The following is a 20,912-nucleotide window of genomic DNA, read 5'->3' as shown; positions in this document are numbered from 1 at the left end:
GCTCATACTTTGTGGTGCGGTGGTGGTGCGTCGGGCCGCGCGCTCTGACTTCGGCCAAGAAAAATGCGTCAGCTGATCATTGTCATTTCTGCCACTTGCGTGTGGTGAAATGGGGTCATAACTTAAGAGACGGCTTTTTCATATCAATTATTTTACATAAAATCATATTTCAAACCATAAATAATGTTCGACAGCCAAATAAAAGAAACAATACCAATACAGGCTTACAGTTTAAGGCTCGACATTGTGTTGTCTACGATTAGACAGCTGATAACTCATTCCCGTACGTCGTAACTCTATAATGACCTTTGCTTATTGTCACATGTGCGCCGCATTCGCGATTGTTGCCGACGCCTGTTTGCAGGTCAGCCCACTACAGTTGTTATACATATCGAAAAACCGATAAACTTTTAGGCGAAAAAGGCACTATTCCAGGCCCATTTTTGATTTTCTTTGCGATATTAGGTAAAAACAGAAGCTTCTTATCCTAGGAAAAATAAAATGGGAAATCTTTCAAAGGTGGCACACTACCTTTAAAGGTAGTGTGCCAGCTTTCCTGGACCGTATGGAGTTAATGGCCCAGATAAGGAGAACCGGATTTTTAGAACTTATCCATACCTTCAAAACTCATGGAAACGTCTTAAATTCTTCAAATTTTGAGTACCCCAGTGCGAAATTCGCCCCGACGGGTTGTCGGTCGTACCCCAACCACATTTCACACCACTATGAACAATAAATGCACACACTGAAATCGCTATTACCGATATGCTCATCCAATCAAGTTTCGATAAATCCGTTCATCATCATCTCCTGCGGTTTCGAACACGCCTGTTAGGTGGTGCGGTAGACCGCGCCCAAAGCCAGGGCCCCGGTAACGTGAGGTAGCCGAGTCGGGGCAGCGTGCGCTGACCCAAGCCGGGGCCGCGCGTCCTCCCGGTGTCATGTGATAGCCCGGGGCTGCCCGCGGGGATGCGGTAGACCGCGCCCAAAGCTGCGGCCCCGGCTTGGGTCAGCGCACGCTGCCCCGACTCGGCTACCTCACGTTACCGGGGCCCTGGCTTTGGGCGCGGCTTCTGCTCATACTTTGTGGTGCGGTGGTGGTGCGTCGGGCCGCGCGCTCTGACTTCGGCCAAGAAAAATGCGTCAGCTGATCATTGTCATTTCTGCCACTTGCGTGTGGTGAAATGGGGTCATAACTTAAGAGACGGCTTTTTCATATCAATTATTTTACATAAAATCATATTTCAAACCATAAATAATGTTTGACAGCCAAATAAAAGAAACAATACCAATACAGGCTTACAGTTTAAGGCTCGACATTGTGTTGTCTACGATTAGACAGCTGAACTCATTCCCGTACGTCGTAACTCTATAATGACCTTTGCTTATTGTCACATGTGCGCCGCATTCGCGATTGTTGCCGACGCCTGTTTGCAGGTCAGCCCACTACAGTTGTTATACATATCGAAAAACCGATTAACTTTTAGGCGAAAAAGGCACTATTCCAGGCCCATTTTTTATTTTCTTTGCGATATTAGGTAAAAACAGAAGCTTCTTATCCTAGGAAAAATAAAATGGGAAATCTTTCAAAGGTGGCACACTACCTTTAATTAAGCGAGTCCGTAACTTACGCCGGTTTTTGGTCTTGTGTTACAGGTGCATGTGAAGCGATAAATTCATTTCCCCTTCTCCCTGCTGTTCTTGCTTGCAAGATAAAAAAAATTCAACGATTTAAACTATTGTCGTCGCTTCACATGCACTTGTAATACAATACCAAAAAACCGGCGTAAGTTACGGACTCGCTTTATGAAACGGGGCCCCGATGACGGTTACACCGCCGTCAGCTGACTGCTACACCGTCGTCAGCTAGCTTTTACACTGCAACTGCGTTTTAGTACCCGGAACGCCACATTCTCCATACAGCATCGACCGTCATCTGAGTTCCACCGTCGACAAATATACGAAGACATAAGCTCAAGCGGACTCTCCCTCCTGGCTGACCCTGGCGCGCCATTCTGTCTGACCCGACCTCTGTCCAACCCCTCCCCGACCCCGTCCGTCCGACCGACCCGGTGGCAGCGCGCACCTGTGAGCATGGACTCGTTGACAATGCAGGATCCGGTGACCAGGACGGCGTCACAGGCCATGCTGCAGCCGCTCTCCGGCAGCACCAGGACGTCGCCGGGCACCAGCCGCTCCGAGCACACCTCCACCGTCTCTGGAACATCGAGTACCGGTGAGAGCACACCTCCACCGTCTGTGGAACACCGAACACAGGGTGGTGAGAGCACACATCCACCGTCTGGGAACCCCGAACACGGGGTGAAGGGAGCACACCACCCTATGGGAACACCGAACATGGGGTGGTGAGAACACACATCTACCGTCTCTGGAACACGGGGCAATGAGAGCACACCTCCACCGTCTCTGTAACACCGAACAGAGGGTGATGAGAGCATACCTCCACCGTCTGGGAACCTCGAACACGGGGTGAAGAGAGCACACATCCACCGTGTTGGAACACCGAACACGGGGTGATAAGAGTACACATTAACCCGGCAGGCGGTGGGCCTCCCGGCCACCTTCCGCGCGGTGGGGGGGGGGGGCATTTTATTGCCCCCCCCCCCGTATCTTCGAAACTACTGGACGGATCCGGAAAATTCAAACGGCGTTCGATAGCCCTGTCGAATTTGTCGAAGGAAACCAAATTTCATTGACCTGGGGGTCACCGATGACGTCACAGGTCAGGTCAAAGATAAAATGTTACACCGTTCACGGTGCTTCTAGGGAAAGCGCTATAACATAACACCGAGTAAAACGCATTTTGTCGAAAATCAGCGATAGGGCATCAGTTGTCTAGTACATATGTTGCTATTAGAGGTCACTGGTCATACCAGGTCAGGTCACAGGTCAGGTCACCAAAGGTCACCAAGGGTCACCACATGAACCCAACTTTACTAAGGTTGTGCGATGCATGTTTTATGGCCAGTTTTTTCATTTTCAACTCAATGGTGTTGGTTATAAGACCATCAGGCACGGTTTAGGTCACTTTCTGGTGGAGGTCAGGTCAAGGTCAGGTCAAAAAGGTCAAATTTCAAAGTTGATATTTTTGCATAAAATGGGTATCGATTCAATGCAGCTTGTCACGGGGAGTCTAATGGTGGTCTTTTTTTTGCGCTACGAGGTCTAGAATTGCTAAAAATTGAGTTTGAAAATTTGACGTCATCAATTTTGAAGTTTTTTCGCTATAACTTGGCCAAAAACAGAGGTATCGATTTCAAATTTGGTATGTAGATAAAAGGCGCTGGGGACTATCACATATCTTCCGGTTTTTTTCGAAATTCAAAAAACATTTTGGATTTTTCGGCTATTATATTCAAAAAATATTTTTTTTTTGGGGGGGGGGGGTCAAAATCCAAAAATTTCAAAAATCCGAGATAGCAGTTTTGTAGTCCTGTAAATTCTACACCTTTTATGTCCGAAACATTTTTCTGTATCTCTAAAGCTGTAGGCCTGACAGCTCTTCTCGCAAAACCTTTTTTGAGTCGAAAATGGCAGAAATGACGTCATTCTGACGTCATTAGCGTCCAACCTATCATAGCCTTTGGAAATTTTTTGCCACAATGTGCAATAGTTATTCACGGGAGGGTACTGAAAGTTTGGTGACGATCGGCGCAGCGGTTCTCGAGATATATCGAAAAAAACTAAAGGGGGCAAAAAATGCCCCCCAACCGCCTGGAAGGTTAACCGTCTCTACAACATCGAACACGGGCCTTAGTTTCGTATTCATCCCAAACCTAAGATGTGGGAAGGAGAACCGTCTGCTCCGGCTGGGAATTTCAGCTGTGGTCCCACTAAAAACAAAACAGTACAGCAATAAACACTATCTTACAGCAGGAGGCGCGTTAGAGTACGAAAAACTCGCAGATAATGCCGATATTGTGTTGCCGCCACAGCAGATGTGAAAACAACTGAACGAATGGACCAGCCTCACCGCTAAATGTCCTTGGGTTAGGTGTATGCAGCAGGCTGTATCTTTGGACAACGACAACACTTGCATCAGCCTATGTGTCTGGTCCTGGGATAATGTGCATGGTTTTACTGCGTCAGATAAGCTGCTCTGGGTTGCAGCATCCTGCGGTAAACTGCACATGATTCGGTACTTTGTGTGGTACCATGTGAGTCTGTGAGGTACAGTCATGGGTAACACACTGAGGTATCACGATGTGTGGACGTACACTGAAAGCCGGTATGCTGTGTAGTACTGTGTAGTATGAACTGTATTCCCGATGTGTGACTCCTTGTGGTGCGCTTAGTGTGACGAGTGTGATACACTTTGTGATACACTGCTGCTGTACTATAACTCGGTATCCTACGTGGTATACTGTGGTACGCTATGCGGTACAGTGTGCGGTACGCTCTGCAGTGCAGTGCGCGGTATAGTGCAGTGTGCGATACGTTGTTGCTGTGTGTGGTACACTGTGTAGTAGTGTACAGTAGTGTGCGGTACAATGTGGTACGCTGTACAGTGCAGTATGCGGTACAGTTCAGTGTGCGGTACACAGTACTCACCTCCGTCGTCTCGTCGCACCATGACGGTACCGACGGCAGAGGCCAGCACCATGTCCCGCAGGGTCTCACTTTGCTGCCGGACAGAGGGCAGCGGGCCAATGCGTCAACAGCCACACACACGGAAATGCGGGCGGCATGGAATCGCAATACACAGCGACATCGCTGCATTGCTTCATCAAATCTCACTTAAAAGGACCCTCCCACCTTCAAAAAAGTTAATGAATTATCATGAAAGTGATGTCGCTCGGTTCAGAAAGAGCAAAAACGAATATCTACCAAATTTCATCGAAAAATATTCACCGGTTTTCAAGATATTATTTGACTTTTACTTTTGCTTACTTTTTGGGATCTCCGCTGTTCCTAGCGACTTTTTTTGAAAGTGCGGCATTTGTTGCGCGCAAAGCAGCATATACCATCGCGTGCTACAAAACGTTTTAGTCAAACATTTAAAAATCGTTAGATATCTGCGCTCACGTCACACATTCAGAGGGGTATTCCTATGCATTAGCCCCTCTGAATCAAAATGCTGCAATTTTGAAATTCAATATTTCCGATTTAAGGCATTTCTCGATGTTGTGAGTGCCGAAACCGGTAATTGTGAGCCAGGGACCCCATTTTGGCTATCTCAACTCAAATCTAATGTTAAGGTGGGAGGGTCCCTTTAAGCACGTGCTAAAACTGCATTAGTTAGCTCAATTACATGGAATAACCAAACAGCAATAGAAGAACGACATAAATATGAACATGCTGTTCCCTCCAATACTTAACATTCCATAAACCAGAAACCCTCACCACCCTAGCCCCATACTGTCAGCCCCAACCACCCTGTGCCGCCCAGTGCCCCTTTCAGTCTCAGCAGACGCAAGCCCAACCGGGTCGTTTACTGCCGAGAGTCGTTATACAGCCTGTGCCGTCCAGCAGAGTTACATCTGACCCCCTCCAGCCCGTGCCGTCCGACAAAGCACCCCTGACCCACAAACACCCTCCCCCTGAAGCCCCAGCTGGTCCATCCCGTGTTATCCAGCTCCGTCCGGCATCACCAGACAGAACAGGAAACTCGTGGGACGAGCGGCGGACCGATGTCCTCAGAGGGATTCCCCCGTCATGTGATTGGGAGGGAGGGAGAGAGAGAGAGAGAGAGAGAGAGAGAGAGAGAGAGAGAGAGAGAGAGAGAGAGAGGAGAGAGAGAGGGGCGGGGAGGCACGCACCTTCCGCGTCTCGAACAGTGAGACTCCGATGGAGATGACCGATATGGTGAAGATGCAGGCTGCGTAGATGACGTAGTTGTCCATGGACCACAGAGTCAGACTGGCGACCTGCAACGGCCGGCACAGGGTGGGGTGGGGGTGTTCAGAGCCGGTGTACCGTAGAGCTGGGAGAGAGGAAGGGAGCAAGGGAGAGGGGAGGGGGAAGGGGAGATGGAACTCACCTGGGCGATTTAGCCTGTAATAATGAATGCAGTGAGCGCGCCCAGAGGACCATATTGTGGAGTTCTGTAGCCTTCGTCATTGTCAATGACTGATGTAGCTAGCAATTCATAATGGGGCAAGGCACGGATAACAAATTTGTTTGATAAAGAATTATACCCATGACACCAATTACAAATTTTTACAGCTTGCGACATACCGGGAAATTTAAGAGTCAAGTACAATAAAAGCGCAGCTAAATGGAAAAATACCGCACTGATTCGAATCACATCCAATTCACGAATGCTATTCAACCGTGTGATATGCATGTTTAATTGTTGTCATATGCAACTGCGAGATATGGTGTCTGTGTAAATGCAATATGATGTACTGCAGTCTCACCTACAAACTTCCAAACACCTGTCATATCATTTCAACTATGTTTTTACGTACTACACCACGCACGCACTAGCGCTATGAATCGTCTGTTTCAGAGTTGGTGTCGTAAGTGGGGCGTCCACATAACCCTAAGAGGGTTAAGTGCGGATGGTACTCTAGTACCCACCTGGAACATGTAGAACGGGTTGAGCGCCTCCTCGACCAGCAGCTTCAGGTACGACTTCACCTCGACCGTGATCAGGTTCGCACCGTACAGCGACAGCCTGCCGGGGAGGAGAGGAAGGGTCAGCTGTGAGTGGCGCGTCATTCGTTACGGGCGTACAAGTTCAACACGCTGTCCAACACATACAACATGCTGGTCGCCGCAACAAATCCAATCCTGCCGCAGAGGGAAGGACAAACTGTGAGTGGCGCATCACTTCATACGGTCCTAAAAGCACGTCAAATACACAGCTGACTGGTCGTCACAGTAAATCCTGTCACAGAGGGTAACCCATGCTCGGTCAGACCGGATCACCGGACTAACGATATCAATTACAGAAAATCGGGAAACCGATATCAAACCAACAATATCCATGGACAAATACCGAAACCAAACCAACCTGGGAATACCAGGAAAATACCAACTTTTTACCGAATTCACGGACCCTTATACATACATAAGTGAGGATCGATAATACCAACAAAATACCAGATGCTTTAGCCTTGAAATACCAAATACCAAGTTGGTTCGGTTTGGTATCGGTATACCAAAAAGTTGGTATCTGATTGACATCTCTAGTCTCTAGTCTAGTGACATCATCTCTCTAGTCTCTAGTCTCACCGGACCCACCTAGCGTCCCGCTGGTCCTCCGAGAAGCCGCGGCTCTGCTCCAGCAGCTCGTGCACGGTCACATCTCGGTCGAGACCGCTCAGCTGGACGAACCGGCCCGACAGGTGGTCCCACGTGTACTTGAGGTGGTAGGCCCAGAAGTAGCGTAGGTAGCCCTGCCGACGAGCGGTGAGTGGTAGTTAGGATACGAGTGTCACCATAGGGCGGCTGGATATGGCATGAGTATCGCAGCAGTCCGGTAAGATGGGTTATTGGATTATTAATGCACTAGCTAAGGAGGCATATCAAAGCAAGTTATCCATGTTTCAGTGTGGTTGTTACTGAAGCTCATCGGAGATAAATGACACAATTGATTAGGTAAGGTTATGACCAAAGAAAACCATTAGCTAGCAATCACAAGATTGGACATTTCAAAGTGTGCTTCGCAATACACGGACGATACACGTTCTTAATATACGGACAATGCCAGCTGAGGTCTTTATTTTATGAATCTGAGCCTTTCAAAGCCGGGAAATGCGTGACGTGTGAAGTGTGTGAACAGTTGGATGATGTCATACAAAAGAAGTGAACAAAATGAGTCGCAAAAAGCTAACATATACCAAGGACAATAAGCAAAAAACGCGTGTGTCAATGAAATCTAGGCGAGTCGTAGACGTCACAAAAGTTACAAAAACAAGTAAAGTATGTATCATAAGCAGCAAAGCAAAGGACAAAAACGTGTCATCTGCGTAAACCAAGGCGAGCTGCATGCACCGCAATAAATCATAAATGAATCACACTAAGCAGTATTAATAATATTCAACATACCAGTAGGCAATTCAACTCGTATCTCGTATACAATGGATAGAAGAAACAAGGACTTACAGAATAGTGTTGCCAAAGATGAAGGGTTGGAAGGAAAAGACTGCTAGGTTGTCTGTTTGTAGCAATATACGGCAGCGTGGAAGCCACCATGAGACGTTCGATCGACATATGAGCGTCACATGACGACGACGTAGCACCCAGACCAATCATATATTGATACAAGAGACGATGAGAGACGAGAATCAATACAAGAGGAGAACCATACAGCATATCCGACGGCCCGGCAGCGGCACTGTCACAGAGGGCGCCCGTCTCAAACACCCACCACCGAAGCGAGGCACCACCACAAGCAGTCAGCACGGCGCCGGGAGCCGGCGCCGGGAGCCGGCACCGGGTCGGTCTGTGGCCATGCGTGTCTGTGTCAGTGTGTGTACCGTACCATCACCGTGCCCCCGCACCGCACTCACGCGGCCCCTGTCAGGGCGGAGGGGGTGGGCAGTACCTCGGGCTGACCGGAGTCGGTCGGCAGACCCGCTAACGGCCGTTCCACCTGGGCACACAGCGTGCGCACGGCGTGGGTGGGGCGGGTGACATCACACACAGGGGGAGATGACGTCACCAGAGGTGGCAGGTTAGACACTCGAGTCAATGAAACCAGCGCTGGGGCACAATTGGTGAATGTCAATGGCGAGCATTGCATCTCGATCCACGATTTTTCTCAAATTCACTGACGACGTGCTGACTGCTGATTTTGGAATCAAGCCCGCCATAAGAGCGGTCTCTCTCTTCATTTTCTGACTTATCATTCACTTATCAAAAATAGTAATAAACACGAAACCTATCATAAATACATAGAGCACCCCAAACACCGATTTATGCGTGCCATACCCCTATCACATTGGCTCGATCTGTGCCTCGCTGCAGCCGATCGCCGATACTGGTTAGACCTTTGATCGGTAAGATCTCCAGCTAAAACACTGTGGTCGGATGTCAGTCGTCAGGTGACCTGGGATATCAGTATATCCCGCTCCGCTGACAGTGTGGGACAGAGGTCGGATTGACCCCGGGGAGAGGGAGTGAGGACCCACGAGCGGTACGACACACACATTCGGGACATATATTACTGTCGTAGCAAGAGAAAAGGGAAAAGGTAAATTACCATGTGCTATTCCATGTGAACGTCGTGTGGCGTGTACAGTGTTACGCAACCCACATCGTAAACACTGACAAGGTTTTCTGGAATGCCAGACTTCCCAGAATACGAGGATCTCGTGTGATGAACGCACGTCATCAAGTTCAAAGGTAGCATACTGACACTACGTGACACCGATAAACATGGTAAGGGTACTACGCCACAGCTCCACCCAATAGCAGACGTCACATTGTCACACCAGGAATCGCCCCTGCCACTCCCCAACACCAGACCGTGAGAATCTGCTTAATTGTTGCTGACTCTTGACAGGAGAGAGATAGACGTGTGGCTGGTATGATGACCTTTCACCGACTGGCCTGTATTTGGTGATCAGGGTGTCCTGTGAATGACCTGCGATCGGCCGGTGACCAGTGAGCTGGGAGCTGGGACTGATCTGTAACTGATTTAGTGACCTGTGAGCCGGGCCTGACCCGTAACCGGCAGACAATGACAGGGGACTGGGACTGACCTGCTACCCGTCAGTGACCGGAGGCGGGGCCGACCCGTGACCGGTCAGAGACCAGGGCCCTGTTTCATGGCCGCTGCCAGCGCAATGCCAGCGCCTTTCGCGAGCTGACGTCACAGATTGTGGTAATGTTGGAGATACGAGTTTGTTGATGTCTCCATGGAGACCCAATTTGACACGTGTTCTGGCAGTCTGCTGGCGGCGACCGTGAAACAGGGCCCGGGGCAGGACCGACCTGTGACCCGTTAGTGACCCGAGGCGGGAACGAGCTGTGACCGGTCAGTGACCGTTCACTGACCTGTTCGCGCTGTCTCAGCGGCAGCAGCGGACTGTTGTCGGTGTTGTCGGCCGGCCCCTCGGAGCCCGACTCGCTCTCCTCAGTGTCGACAATACGGAACCGCTCGGGCGTGGCAGGCCCGGCCGTCTCCCTGACCACCGACTCCACGGTGACACGCCCGTGCGCGTCCTGGGAAGACGGGGTGACTCGTCAGGGTCACACACACAGATACAGGCACTGAGACACATCACACAGATATTACGACACAGAAGAAGACGGCTATGGCAAGAGCAGTAGATACAAAGAAAGTGGCATTGAGGCCGTTACAGCGGCTGGTGTGGGAACTGTGAGCATCAAAAAGACAGGACGAGAAATGAGGTACCATTTTACCCGCGAAATCACTCCCTTAGATGGCCACCCAGATCCGACTAAAGGGACCCTAATTTAAAAAGCGTTTTCCGTCTACGTTTGCCAGGCAAAGGAAGGTAAACGCCACGCAGTTCAGCTTCTGCCGGTTTCCGTCAGCGCCGCACAGCCCAGGCACTCCCGTTACTCTGCCGATAATTCACAGCCGTAACGATGGGCAGACGTGGGGACAGCTCGTACCTTGAGCAGCACGGCGGTGGCGTCGCGCAGCGGGCAGCGCCGGTGGGTCAGCCGCAGTCTCCAGTCGGGCCGCCAGTAGGCCAGCAGCAGCGGCGCCAGTGCCAGCAGCAGGGTGGCCAGCCAGCAGAGCGCCGCGCGCGCCGCCGACAGCCGGAACCCGCGCGCCGTCAGCTCCTCGTCAGTACCCTTGTTGATGACGGCACAGTGGTCCAGCGACCGGCCGTCATTCAGCAGAGGCACGTACCTGGCGATGGACAGCAGCAATCAGCACAAATAGGTACAGCTGACAGATGATGGTAAAAAATGCTGATTAACTAATATCACTATGTGTCCTACACATCATCAAAATAGAAGCCATAGCTCATATTGATATTTCATATCTCTCTCTAAAAGCAGTTGATGCTACCCTACCTAGGGGTGCGTTCGGAGAGGCAGATTCCCGGGGAATATTCCACGCCGGCATGAAATTTCCGCCGAATGTGCCGTTCGGAGAGCGATTCCCGGGGAAAGTTCCGCGGAACGGACGCGGAAAGCGCGGAATCTAAAAAGCATCTCACGCGTCGTTCCCGTCAAGATGGCGGCGCCCATCAATATGCTCGAGTGAGTATATTATTGAATATAAATGGATATTTCTTGCGTTTGTTTCCACCCTGATCAGTTTTATTGCAAATCCAACAATTGATAATGCTTACTCAGTTGTGTGATTGTCCTCTGAAGCAATGAAAACGATAATTTGAAGTGTTGTGTTGTGTGTGTTTGGGGTGGGCGGGGGGGGGGGGGCACAGTACAGATGGGACTTTTTGAAAATAATTGTGATTTTTCTTAGTTGTTCTTTCTTCAAGAGCTTCATTCTTATTACATCTTGCCATAGATGTAGCGTTCCAAATAACCAAATAACCCAAATAACCCAAACAAAATCCCACGAACTCAACTTGGCGCAGAAGCGGCGATCCTTGAAATTGGCGGTATGGAATGTCCCTCTCCGAACGCAACACGGGGAATTTTCACGATGACGGGGAATATTCCGCGCTCTCCGAACGCACCCTAACACAATTCACGGAAGATAAATATGCAGAAGTAGATAAATGAATACCTACTGAATATTGTACAAAATGTGAAAAAAGAAATAAACAATGTCATATAAATAATTCCCAATCAAAAAACCTTTACCTCATACCACCTCAATAAATAAATCAATTTTTACATGCATTGCTTAATCTATCAGCCCTATAACCATAAGCCCACATCTACTTTTTAATCGATACCGATGATAAAATTAAAATGTTCATATGTTATGAAAAACTGTTTGATGTTGAGAGCATGAAATTAAGCACAATTTGTGAGCTAAAAAAAAAATACTTAGACACATAACAAAAGTACATAGGATAATGAAGGATGTGTGCACCAGGCAGGTACCTACATACCAACTAAAATACCTGGAATATGCTGGCTTACCTCACATGTGGAGAATCATTAATTGAATACATTGCATTAAAAAAATCTGATGTTTTACATCATGACTGTGACCTATTCAGCAGAAAACAGCTTGAACAGGAGAAGTATGGTAGTTTCCATCTTGATCTCTCCTTTCAGCTCCTGTTATTTTTAAATGATATGAAAATGCAGGCAAAAAAGATGTTTTATGTGTTGATGTGCTCAAGTACCGTGCCGCAAAGGACTACTGTTGATCACTGCTGGATCAGGATGCATAGTTAGTCATGAAAATAGATTCACCAGCAGGTTCAGATCTGAGGGCAGCATGGAATACTTCTTAACAATCATAGAATACTTCTTAACAATGACTCGGAATTGTATAAAAAAGTTGACTGAATTTTGTTTCCAAACATTTCAATTCACTTCTGGTTGATTACTTTAGCCTTCTCTCCTTGATTCCAACAGCATCAAATTGAAATACCAATCTATATGAGCTATACTTTATAAACAGAATGACTTCAATCAAAATTTGACTAGGGAAAGCCATGAACTAATAACTTTAATTTGCATAAACAGTTGACTGGATGTTTACAAATTCCACAAGGTCAAGGCTCACGGGAGCTGGACGTCAAATAATGCCCGGATAATGTTCGAAGGGAACTATAGCCAGCTCCGATGGAATGACGTCAACAGAAGCTAGCGCGGGACAATAAAGAAACGCTGATAAGTATCCAGCCATCATTGTTCGTTTCTTTGATGCTTCAGTTATAGTTGGTTCGTATTTTTTGTCTGTCCGACTTTTAAAGCTCTTTTTATAATTTTAGTCATACCTGGTTTCCATGGAAATTTCGGATACTGCTAACGCAAACAGCAAAAGGTTTGGCCTACTGAATACAGTACTTTCGTCACATTTGTATATGCTGCGCAATAGACGAGCCATTTTCCTCTAGGTTGTGACCGCTAAATATTTTAGCACATTGTGACTTAATGTGTCGCAAAATTGTAGTGCATAATATGCAACGGATGCAAGAAAAACAGTGAAAAGCTGTGGCCAAGTTGCAATCATTCTCCATGGCTTGTAAATTTAAGATAACTAGAGGTACAGGTTTACGCGATAACTGCATGTTTTGATTTATGTTATGTTACGGGTGCATTAGTTTGGGTGATTGACTTGTATTTTAAGATGTATTATTTGGATAGATTTGGGTAGCTGTTTTTAATTAAACTGTAAGGGTTGGTGATAGGTGCGGGGTGTTCAAGTGTTTTGTATGGTAGTACCCTACCCCTACCCTACCCTACCCTACCCTACCCTACCCTACCCTACCCCTACACTACCCTACCCTACCCTAACCTACCCTACACTACCCTACACTACCCTACCCTACCCTACCCTACACTACCCTACCATACCCTACCCTACCCAAGACGCAAGACGGTGAGCATAGACGGTATTTTTCCACTAACTGACCCTCCCGAAAGGGCGGCGTAGGAAAGTTTCTCGGGTCTCTGTAGTGCAGTGGATATTCAAGACTTTAATCACGGTATGGGCAGCCCCGCTGAGTCAGTATACCCAATTGAAAATGCCGTGAGCAGTCACTTTAGAGTTTAGACTCAGAATTAGCAGCCGTCAATCATCCAATTGAGCCCGGGTGTCGGGTCAATGACTCCTCGGTCCTCAGCGACTCGAAGTCGACGACTCGTCAGAGTAAGACTCACCGTGCTGAGCCGGAGAGCAGTCGCTTGGTGCCGTCATCTCCGGCGGCCGCGGCAGGTCGCAGGGTGCCATAGTCGGGCACGGCGGCGGCATCGGTGGCCACCATCGGGCCGCGGCTCGGCGGCGGGTCACCACGGGCGGCTCGACTGTCGGCACTGTCGGCCGACGGAGTGCGGTCGGGTGACAAACTGGCCCGATCCGGTGACAGCTGTGTCTGACCGCCGACTGCCGGCGGCAGCTGGGCAGTGGGCACCTCAGACAGACCCCTGACTGATTCACTCGGCGATAGCAGGCGCTTCAGCTACCGACACTGAGCACTGACTCGAAGCCCACTGCCGCCCGGCGCGGCTCTGTAGCCGTCCAGCCGTCCAGCTGAGAGTGAGCACCCCACTGACGGAGCTCCACTCACAACACCACGCGCCGGACTGCGGGCCGTACCAGCCCCCGACGGCAGCGGTGCGGCGCTGATAACACAGAGAGCGGCGCACAGGCGGACGGCGTCTGGACTGGGCCCGGGCCCCGCGGTCCGCGCGCCGCGGCCCCGCGTCTGCCCTGGCACTGTGACTGGAGCTGGACCGAGCCGCCCCGCTCCGGTCCGCCGACCCCAGCCCCCTCTCACCCCCGCCCCGACCATCTCACCAGTGTTTATCAGCTGCTGCCGGCCGGCCCCGCAGTAATCGGCGTCAGTGCGACCGTCCCCTGACCCCCCCCCCCTCTCCCCACGTCCGGGAGGGGACAGCAGGCCACCGAGTGCACGCTGCCCAGTGGGCGCCTTACACCGACAATAGGGTAAGGTGCCTAATTAGCGACCCTTTCCGATTTGCGACCTACCTCCCTACAGAAATTCTGGCAGGAGAAAACGGGGTAAAAATATCGTCAAAAGGTCAGCCATACTTTGGTTATAAAATTAAATTATTTTCCGGTCGTTGATGTTTCTGGTGGGACGTTTCAGGTGAGTTTAAATAAAAATGACGAGTTTCTTATCCAAAACGTGTGTGTTTGGGCCCTCTCTGATGAAAAGCGATGCACATTAGGATGATGCACCTTTTTTATTCTGAATCGACATTCCTTTTTCAAATGATTGTCGCTTTCCCATAGTGAATCGCTCAACTGTGCACTGCATGGCGGTTAAAAATGTGTCGCAACTCATATTTCCTATTTGCGCCTGACACGGTCGCAAATAGCTTAAGAATTGGGAAAGAAAGGGGAAAAGAGAGAAATGAAAATGAGGTGTTGCTGAAGCTTGCAATGTGTGGCAGGGGATGCCAAATGTCGTCACCGACTGCAGAGATGCCGAATTCAGCGCGGAACTCGAATATCATACGAGATAGCCCGCAAAATTTGGGTTTCCGCCTTCTTTTCGCCCTCGGTGCATCACGTGATCAGTTTTTACTTACGTAAATGTGTTGGATAAACGTTCCTGTTCGAGTGATTGAGTGCTTTGCGTATAGGTTACCTTTTTGAGATCATATTTCATCTTTTCAGGCGTCGCATTTTTTTGCCATTTTTAATATGGGAAAACCCATAGACTTATTAGCGACCCTCCCCGGTCGCTAATCGGGAAGAGTTATGCTCACTACAAATACGTTAGTGAATATTGGGGCAGAAAATGGCTATATTTTAATAGAAAAATGAGCGATCTCTGCGAAAATCAAGCCAGTAATACAGTGGCACCCACAGAGCGTGAGCAATGACGGTTCAAATTAAGGGGGGACGGGGGTCACTAATTAGGCGCCTTACCCTACGTGGGTGGGATTTTTAGAGCCCACGGAATACGAATGATTTATATGATGATACGAAGTTCAGTCGATGACTGCGTTAGAAGAAGCTGAGAGACGGATAAAATGGTATATAGGGCCTTGGGTAAAATTAACCCTATTCCGGGCTGGAGCTAAAAGGTTCGGAATCGCCCCCCCCCCCAAATTCAGGTTTCGGAAACCACGAATGGAACGACCAGGGGTGAAAAATTGTATCGTTTTGTCGTTGTCGACGACAACCGAGAAGACGATCTTTGGCGACCACGCAGCACGCAATCCATTCGTCTCTGCCCACCCTACCCAATCGCCTCTGCCCACGCAAACCATTCTCTGCCCCTCCCCCATCAAATCGACTCGCAGTTCTCGAGTCCGTTACCTCCCTACGCGGCTGCATCCCAGTGGAAAATTTCCTGGTAGCTACAGACATATTCCAACTCCCCGTAGCTATTTAGTAGGTATATACTGCGTCGTTCGACCATCGTTCGGACGGCCGACCGGCGACCCTCATAAAGGCGACCAATGGCATACCAAGTGGTCGCCGTGGTTGTCCACTGGCATGCACGTGTCTGGCAAATCTAGTACCTTCCAGGACTCGGCCGGCCCCTGCCCGCACCCTTCAGCGCCGCCCCCGGCCGGCGTAGCGTCCCCTCCAATCCGCCGGGGCTCCTTTTGTGACGTCATACCCACCCCCACCCCCACCCCCGCCGGGGCCCCGGCGGCGCCTAGGGGTAGGTCCGCAGTGGGACCGCGCCAGTGCCGGTAATATTTTGATGCGGGGAGGGCACGCCATGTCATGCCCACGAGGATATGGTGTCTCGGGACTTCCGAGGTCGAGGAATAAGGATCGTCGGACATTTGAGCCTGACAGCTGAGCGCCCTACGCTTTCAAGGAGGAGAGGAATTAGAATGTATTCGCACGCAAGGTCCGTGGCGTCTGCACGACTAAAGTGCATGTACTAACTAGTAACATGAGCACGTTTTGTTCAAAGGTGAGTGGAAGTCGACCAGTGGCACCGTCGAGGTCACGGAAAGGGTCAAAAGGGCTATCGAATCTTTTCCGCGGCGCCGTAGCTCTATAATTAGTTTTCGAGTTGTGTGCCGGTGTTGCAAGAAAAAAGTTGAAATAGGCAACATTTTTTTCATTTAATGGTATCTGGTGACCTGACCTTTGACTTGACCTAAAAAATGAATGACATATTTTCGTCCTTATTTTGGACGTTCTTTCGAATGCCGTTTTCTGCTTGTCACTACTTGACCCAGGATCAGAGTTGAAAGAGCGGGGTGTTGGACCCTCCCCCCCCCCCCAGCAGGGCGTGGAAATCAAGGACCAGTGGCGGATCCAGGGGGGGGGGGGCAAAATGGGCATTTGCCCCCCCCCCCAAAGGCATAATTTTAACATTACGCCTATGGACGAGGCATGGAAAGAATCGATAAATTGTTATGGTTTGCCCCCCAAAAACTCTGAGCTGGATCCGCCTCTGTCAAGGACCCTCAGCGGGGTGCGGGTTAGACATCTTTAGTCGACAACCAAATAAGCCCGTTTTCCTTCGGACGACAACCATCGAAACACTTTTTTCAGCCCTGGGAACGACAAACGGTAAACGGCGTTTGCTAGGTCGTTGAAAGACCTCCAACTTCGTAATAGAACACTGTTTTGGATCAGGTCAATATTGAGGTCACCAGAGGTCATAAGAGATTAAATGTTTTAACCCGCGCCCCACTGGGGGGAGGGTATTCACTATTCATAGCCCCCTCTCGTTGTTCTGCACTAACTTCTAAACCGCTTGCTTTACGCATCGACGCCAAACTTTCATTACCTTCGGCTGATTGAATGGTGTGAGACGTTTTTTTAGCATGATTATGATTATAATGGAAATCAGATGGAATAGTAACCTTTTGCTCATAACTAAAGTAAGCCAAAAACAAATCCAAAATATATTGTTTCCACTGAAGAAGGTTCAGCACCGAAAATATATTTTGGATTTGTTTTTGGCTTACTTTAGTTATGAGCAAAAGGTTACTATTCCATCTGATTTCCATTACCTTCGGCTGCATCAATTTTGAGCGATTTGACACCTTGTGTCAAAATATGAACTTCGTAGCTACCATAGATCGGCCGGAAATGACGCCAGAGTGACGTCATGTTCGCCCGATTTCGACGCAAAACATTGAACCACGGCAATCGGCAATCGCTCTCAAGAGCTCCGTTTTTCAGCTATACCTATCCAATTTCTTTGCATGAGAGGACTTTTGAAATGCGTCACTCCTGGGTTAGGTGTCACAATGTGCTATTAAATGGGTTCCAAATTTCCCAAGTGGGCGGTGTTACTCAAGTGTCGGCATTTTTCTTTAAAAATCCTTCGATATGGCAGCACGACACAAATTTCGCTCGAGCAGGGAGCACGTAATACTTGGATGAGTCCTAATTATGACAAAAAAATACTACTTCAGGACTAATATCTGTCAAATAAGACAAGTTTTCTTCTGCTTATTATGCAAGAAAAAGTATGAAAGAAACGCATTCACGAAACGTAAAATGAGGAATTTCTCGCAAATCACCTAAACCAATGCGGTGCACTGCCCATTACCTGCACTTCCGTTCGCCCTAGGCCTTTTTATATTTCTGATATCGGGGTGGGCCGTGTTCCCAAAAGGGCGGTGTTCCCCATCTTCCCCTAATTTACCGATTAAATGTGTCATATTTACCTGTAAACCGCTACTGAGTGTTTAAAATGATAGTCGTCCAAAAGAGACGCATTTCAATTTTCTTCCATTGACTTATAATGGAGAGGTCGCAAAATTGTCCTAACAAAATTGTCACAGATATCGAAATTCCGAGACATAATTCTTTATTCATACTGTTGCTCTGATCAATCGCTGAAAGCCTCAAAGCGATCGTTCAGTCGGTGTAGACATGGGGAGCATTGGAACTTTTTTTCTGAAGTAAGGTCACTTGACGTGACCTGGTGACCTGACCTTGAACGACATTGGTCTCAAATTTAAACTACGTACCTATACCTACAAAAAAACACAAAAGCGATAGAACGAAGCGTATTTTCCGAATTGGAGTCATTAGAATATTTTCCCATAGGCTTAATATTGTGACGTAATGACCTCTAACTGACTTAAGGTCAGTGACATAAAAAACGAACTATATGTTATACAATTCGGTGAACTTAGCACATCCTGAAAGTTTGAAGGAAATCACTCAAAACTGTGAGTTGGACAGGTGCATAAAGAAAATTGAAATTTGACCATGACCTTGTACCGCTTTTTCTGACCTGGTGACCTGACCCAAGGTCACACGGACCTGAAATTTCCAGGGCATATGTAACAAGGCTGCCCCATAGGCTGTGCCAAATTTGGCGGCGCTGTGCGCCGTCGTTTTTACACTATCCTTGAAAAACCTTAGGGGGGTCGCATCGACCCCCCGACCAGGGCGAGGGTTAATTAAAGCTTTTTGGGTGCCTAAGAAAACCGTGACTAATATTGATATGCATCTTGCTGCACATCCAACATGTTTCGGAGACTCTTCAAACAATATCCAATGTGTTCACCAGTGCAGTGTATGGACTTTCAAAATAGGACCTTGCATTTCATGCAAGCACAGACAGTTGGCCGTTTTATGATCAAAGCGTCTTTCATGAACGCTTTGGCTCCCTATTATTACAAATAGTATCACACCAGTAGGCAGCGCCGCGGTCGCCAACAGCCCGTGGCGGGTGGGGGGCCCGTATCGAGTACCTATAGGTTGTAAGAAATGATGTGAGTGAAGCTCTTTACCTACTCTTCCTGCAGGATACACACACTCACTAGGCAGTGTGTACACTGTACGCTGTAATAGGTGCATATTATTGGCAAGTAGGCGATCAGGGAAACAGATACGACAATCAAACAGCAGGCATGGATCTTTACAATTGTAAAAATAAGCATCTTGCATTCCTCTCGAGGCATTTACAATACCTACTAGCATAGCCATATACGGATGACCAACCGAACTGCTCCTAAAAATAAACTACTAGGCAGGTATTGCTGACTTCATTTGATGAGACTTCTCTGGCGCACTCTTATTTTTTATATCTAACTTCTCACCAACAACAGACAAGTGTCGCTATTCCCAACATTAATAATGGCAGGCACTTATTCATCATTTTGGTCCCACATCTGTTACATACACAAGAACAATGAGCGGATAATATTTCACAGACATATCGACACGAGACACCTAGTCTAGCACATGAAAACTGGAGCCTTGAATAAACGTATCGAATACCTTATCAAATATTTGCTTCATCCTTTCCCCACATTCCACAAGCCCACATTTCATATTCATGAAAAGAGGGTGACTCCAATGGGGGGGGGGGGGGGGATGAGGGACCCAGATCGGGGTCAGAGAGTGGCACAGTGACTCGGTAGTGACTCGGTAGTGAGTTAATGGAGCAGTCTTCATGTCTGAAGTGCCGATCGCTGACGTCACTGATAGCACAACTTTTCGCGGGAACATCACTGAAGAGAGTTGATACCTTCTTTGGTGGATGTTGAGTGCACCTTACCAACACACTTCAACGGAGAAACTTCGCACGAAGCATGTTCTTCTTTGTGCAGACTTCCAGCAATACAGTCAAGCTCGGCAGCATATCTCGCACATAAGCGCGTGATTCACTATACACACAATGTGCTGCGGTGGCGCACAATACTCGATATGCAGTCTCCTGAGCAGTACTTTTCCCGCACTCATCCCGCGCACAGGGTCCTGCACTGAGTGTTTCGGCATCAGCTCCGTCTACTCTAGTCCACCTGTGAGTGACACCCGGCCAGCGCAGTCTGCCTAAAACGGCACGGCACACCGTCCGTCGGCGTGCTCTTAGAGAAGCACAGCTGTTCGGAGCTGCAGGCTCAGAGCACTGCACGGCACAGACTCGGCGCACTGCCTGACACGAGCTCAGCACTCAAAGCAGCACACAGCGTGTCTGCCAGCAGGAGGGCGTCTTTTTCTGGCCTCGTAGCGCCACCTCGACGGCTGTGTCGAAAACCTCGCGCACGCCCTGGCCCGTCTTGGAGGAGCACTCCTGGAAGCCGTGCAGTTTGAGCGCCTTGCACAGTCGCCAACCCTGAGCGGTGTCCAGCGCCTGACCAGCTCTCGAGCGGGTGTCCAGCTTGGTGGCTGAAAGAGAGAGAGAGAGAGAAGAGAGAGAGAGAGAGAGAGAGAGAGAGAGAGAGAAGAGAGAAAGAGAAAGAAGAGCGACAAGATGTCAGGGTTGATCTAACATTGTGCCTAACAGCTCAGACTTCAGAACGGTGTATGAGCAATGAGGACAGGAAAATAGCGTGGGGCTTACGGACTAGAGAGAGAGAGAGAGAGAGAGAGAAGGAGAGAGGAGAGAGAGAGAGAGAAGAGAGAGATAGAGAGAGAGAGAGAGAGAGATAGAGAGAGAGAGATAGAGAGAGAGAGA

At 48.8% G+C, this 20,912-nt stretch overlaps 1 protein-coding gene across 1 annotated transcript in view; it reads right to left on the bottom strand.

Moving 5' to 3' along the window:
* The window catches only part of LOC122386263 (polyamine-transporting ATPase 13A2-like), a 110,583-nt gene extending 96,382 nt beyond the window's left edge, over nt 1–14,201 (bottom strand). Inside the window, 9 exon segments of the mRNA XM_043375298.1 lie at nt 2,087–2,218; nt 4,573–4,645; nt 5,781–5,888; nt 6,544–6,640; nt 7,210–7,364; nt 8,516–8,563; nt 9,970–10,137; nt 10,555–10,798; nt 13,705–14,201. Coding sequence (XP_043231233.1) covers nt 2,087–2,218; nt 4,573–4,645; nt 5,781–5,888; nt 6,544–6,640; nt 7,210–7,364; nt 8,516–8,563; nt 9,970–10,137; nt 10,555–10,798; nt 13,705–13,808 — 1,129 coding nt within the window. The 5' untranslated portion in view covers nt 13,809–14,201.
* Nucleotides 14,202–20,912: the final 6,711 nt, after the last annotated feature.

The sequence above is a fragment of the Amphibalanus amphitrite genome, unplaced genomic scaffold (genome assembly GCF_019059575.1).
Source record: "Amphibalanus amphitrite isolate SeventyFive unplaced genomic scaffold, NRLGWU_Aamphi_draft 000245F_arrow, whole genome shotgun sequence".
Classification (NCBI taxonomy): domain Eukaryota; kingdom Metazoa; phylum Arthropoda; class Thecostraca; order Balanomorpha; family Balanidae; genus Amphibalanus; species Amphibalanus amphitrite.
The sequence above is the reverse complement of the archived record's forward strand: the minus strand, read 5'-3'. Positions and strand labels throughout refer to the sequence as shown.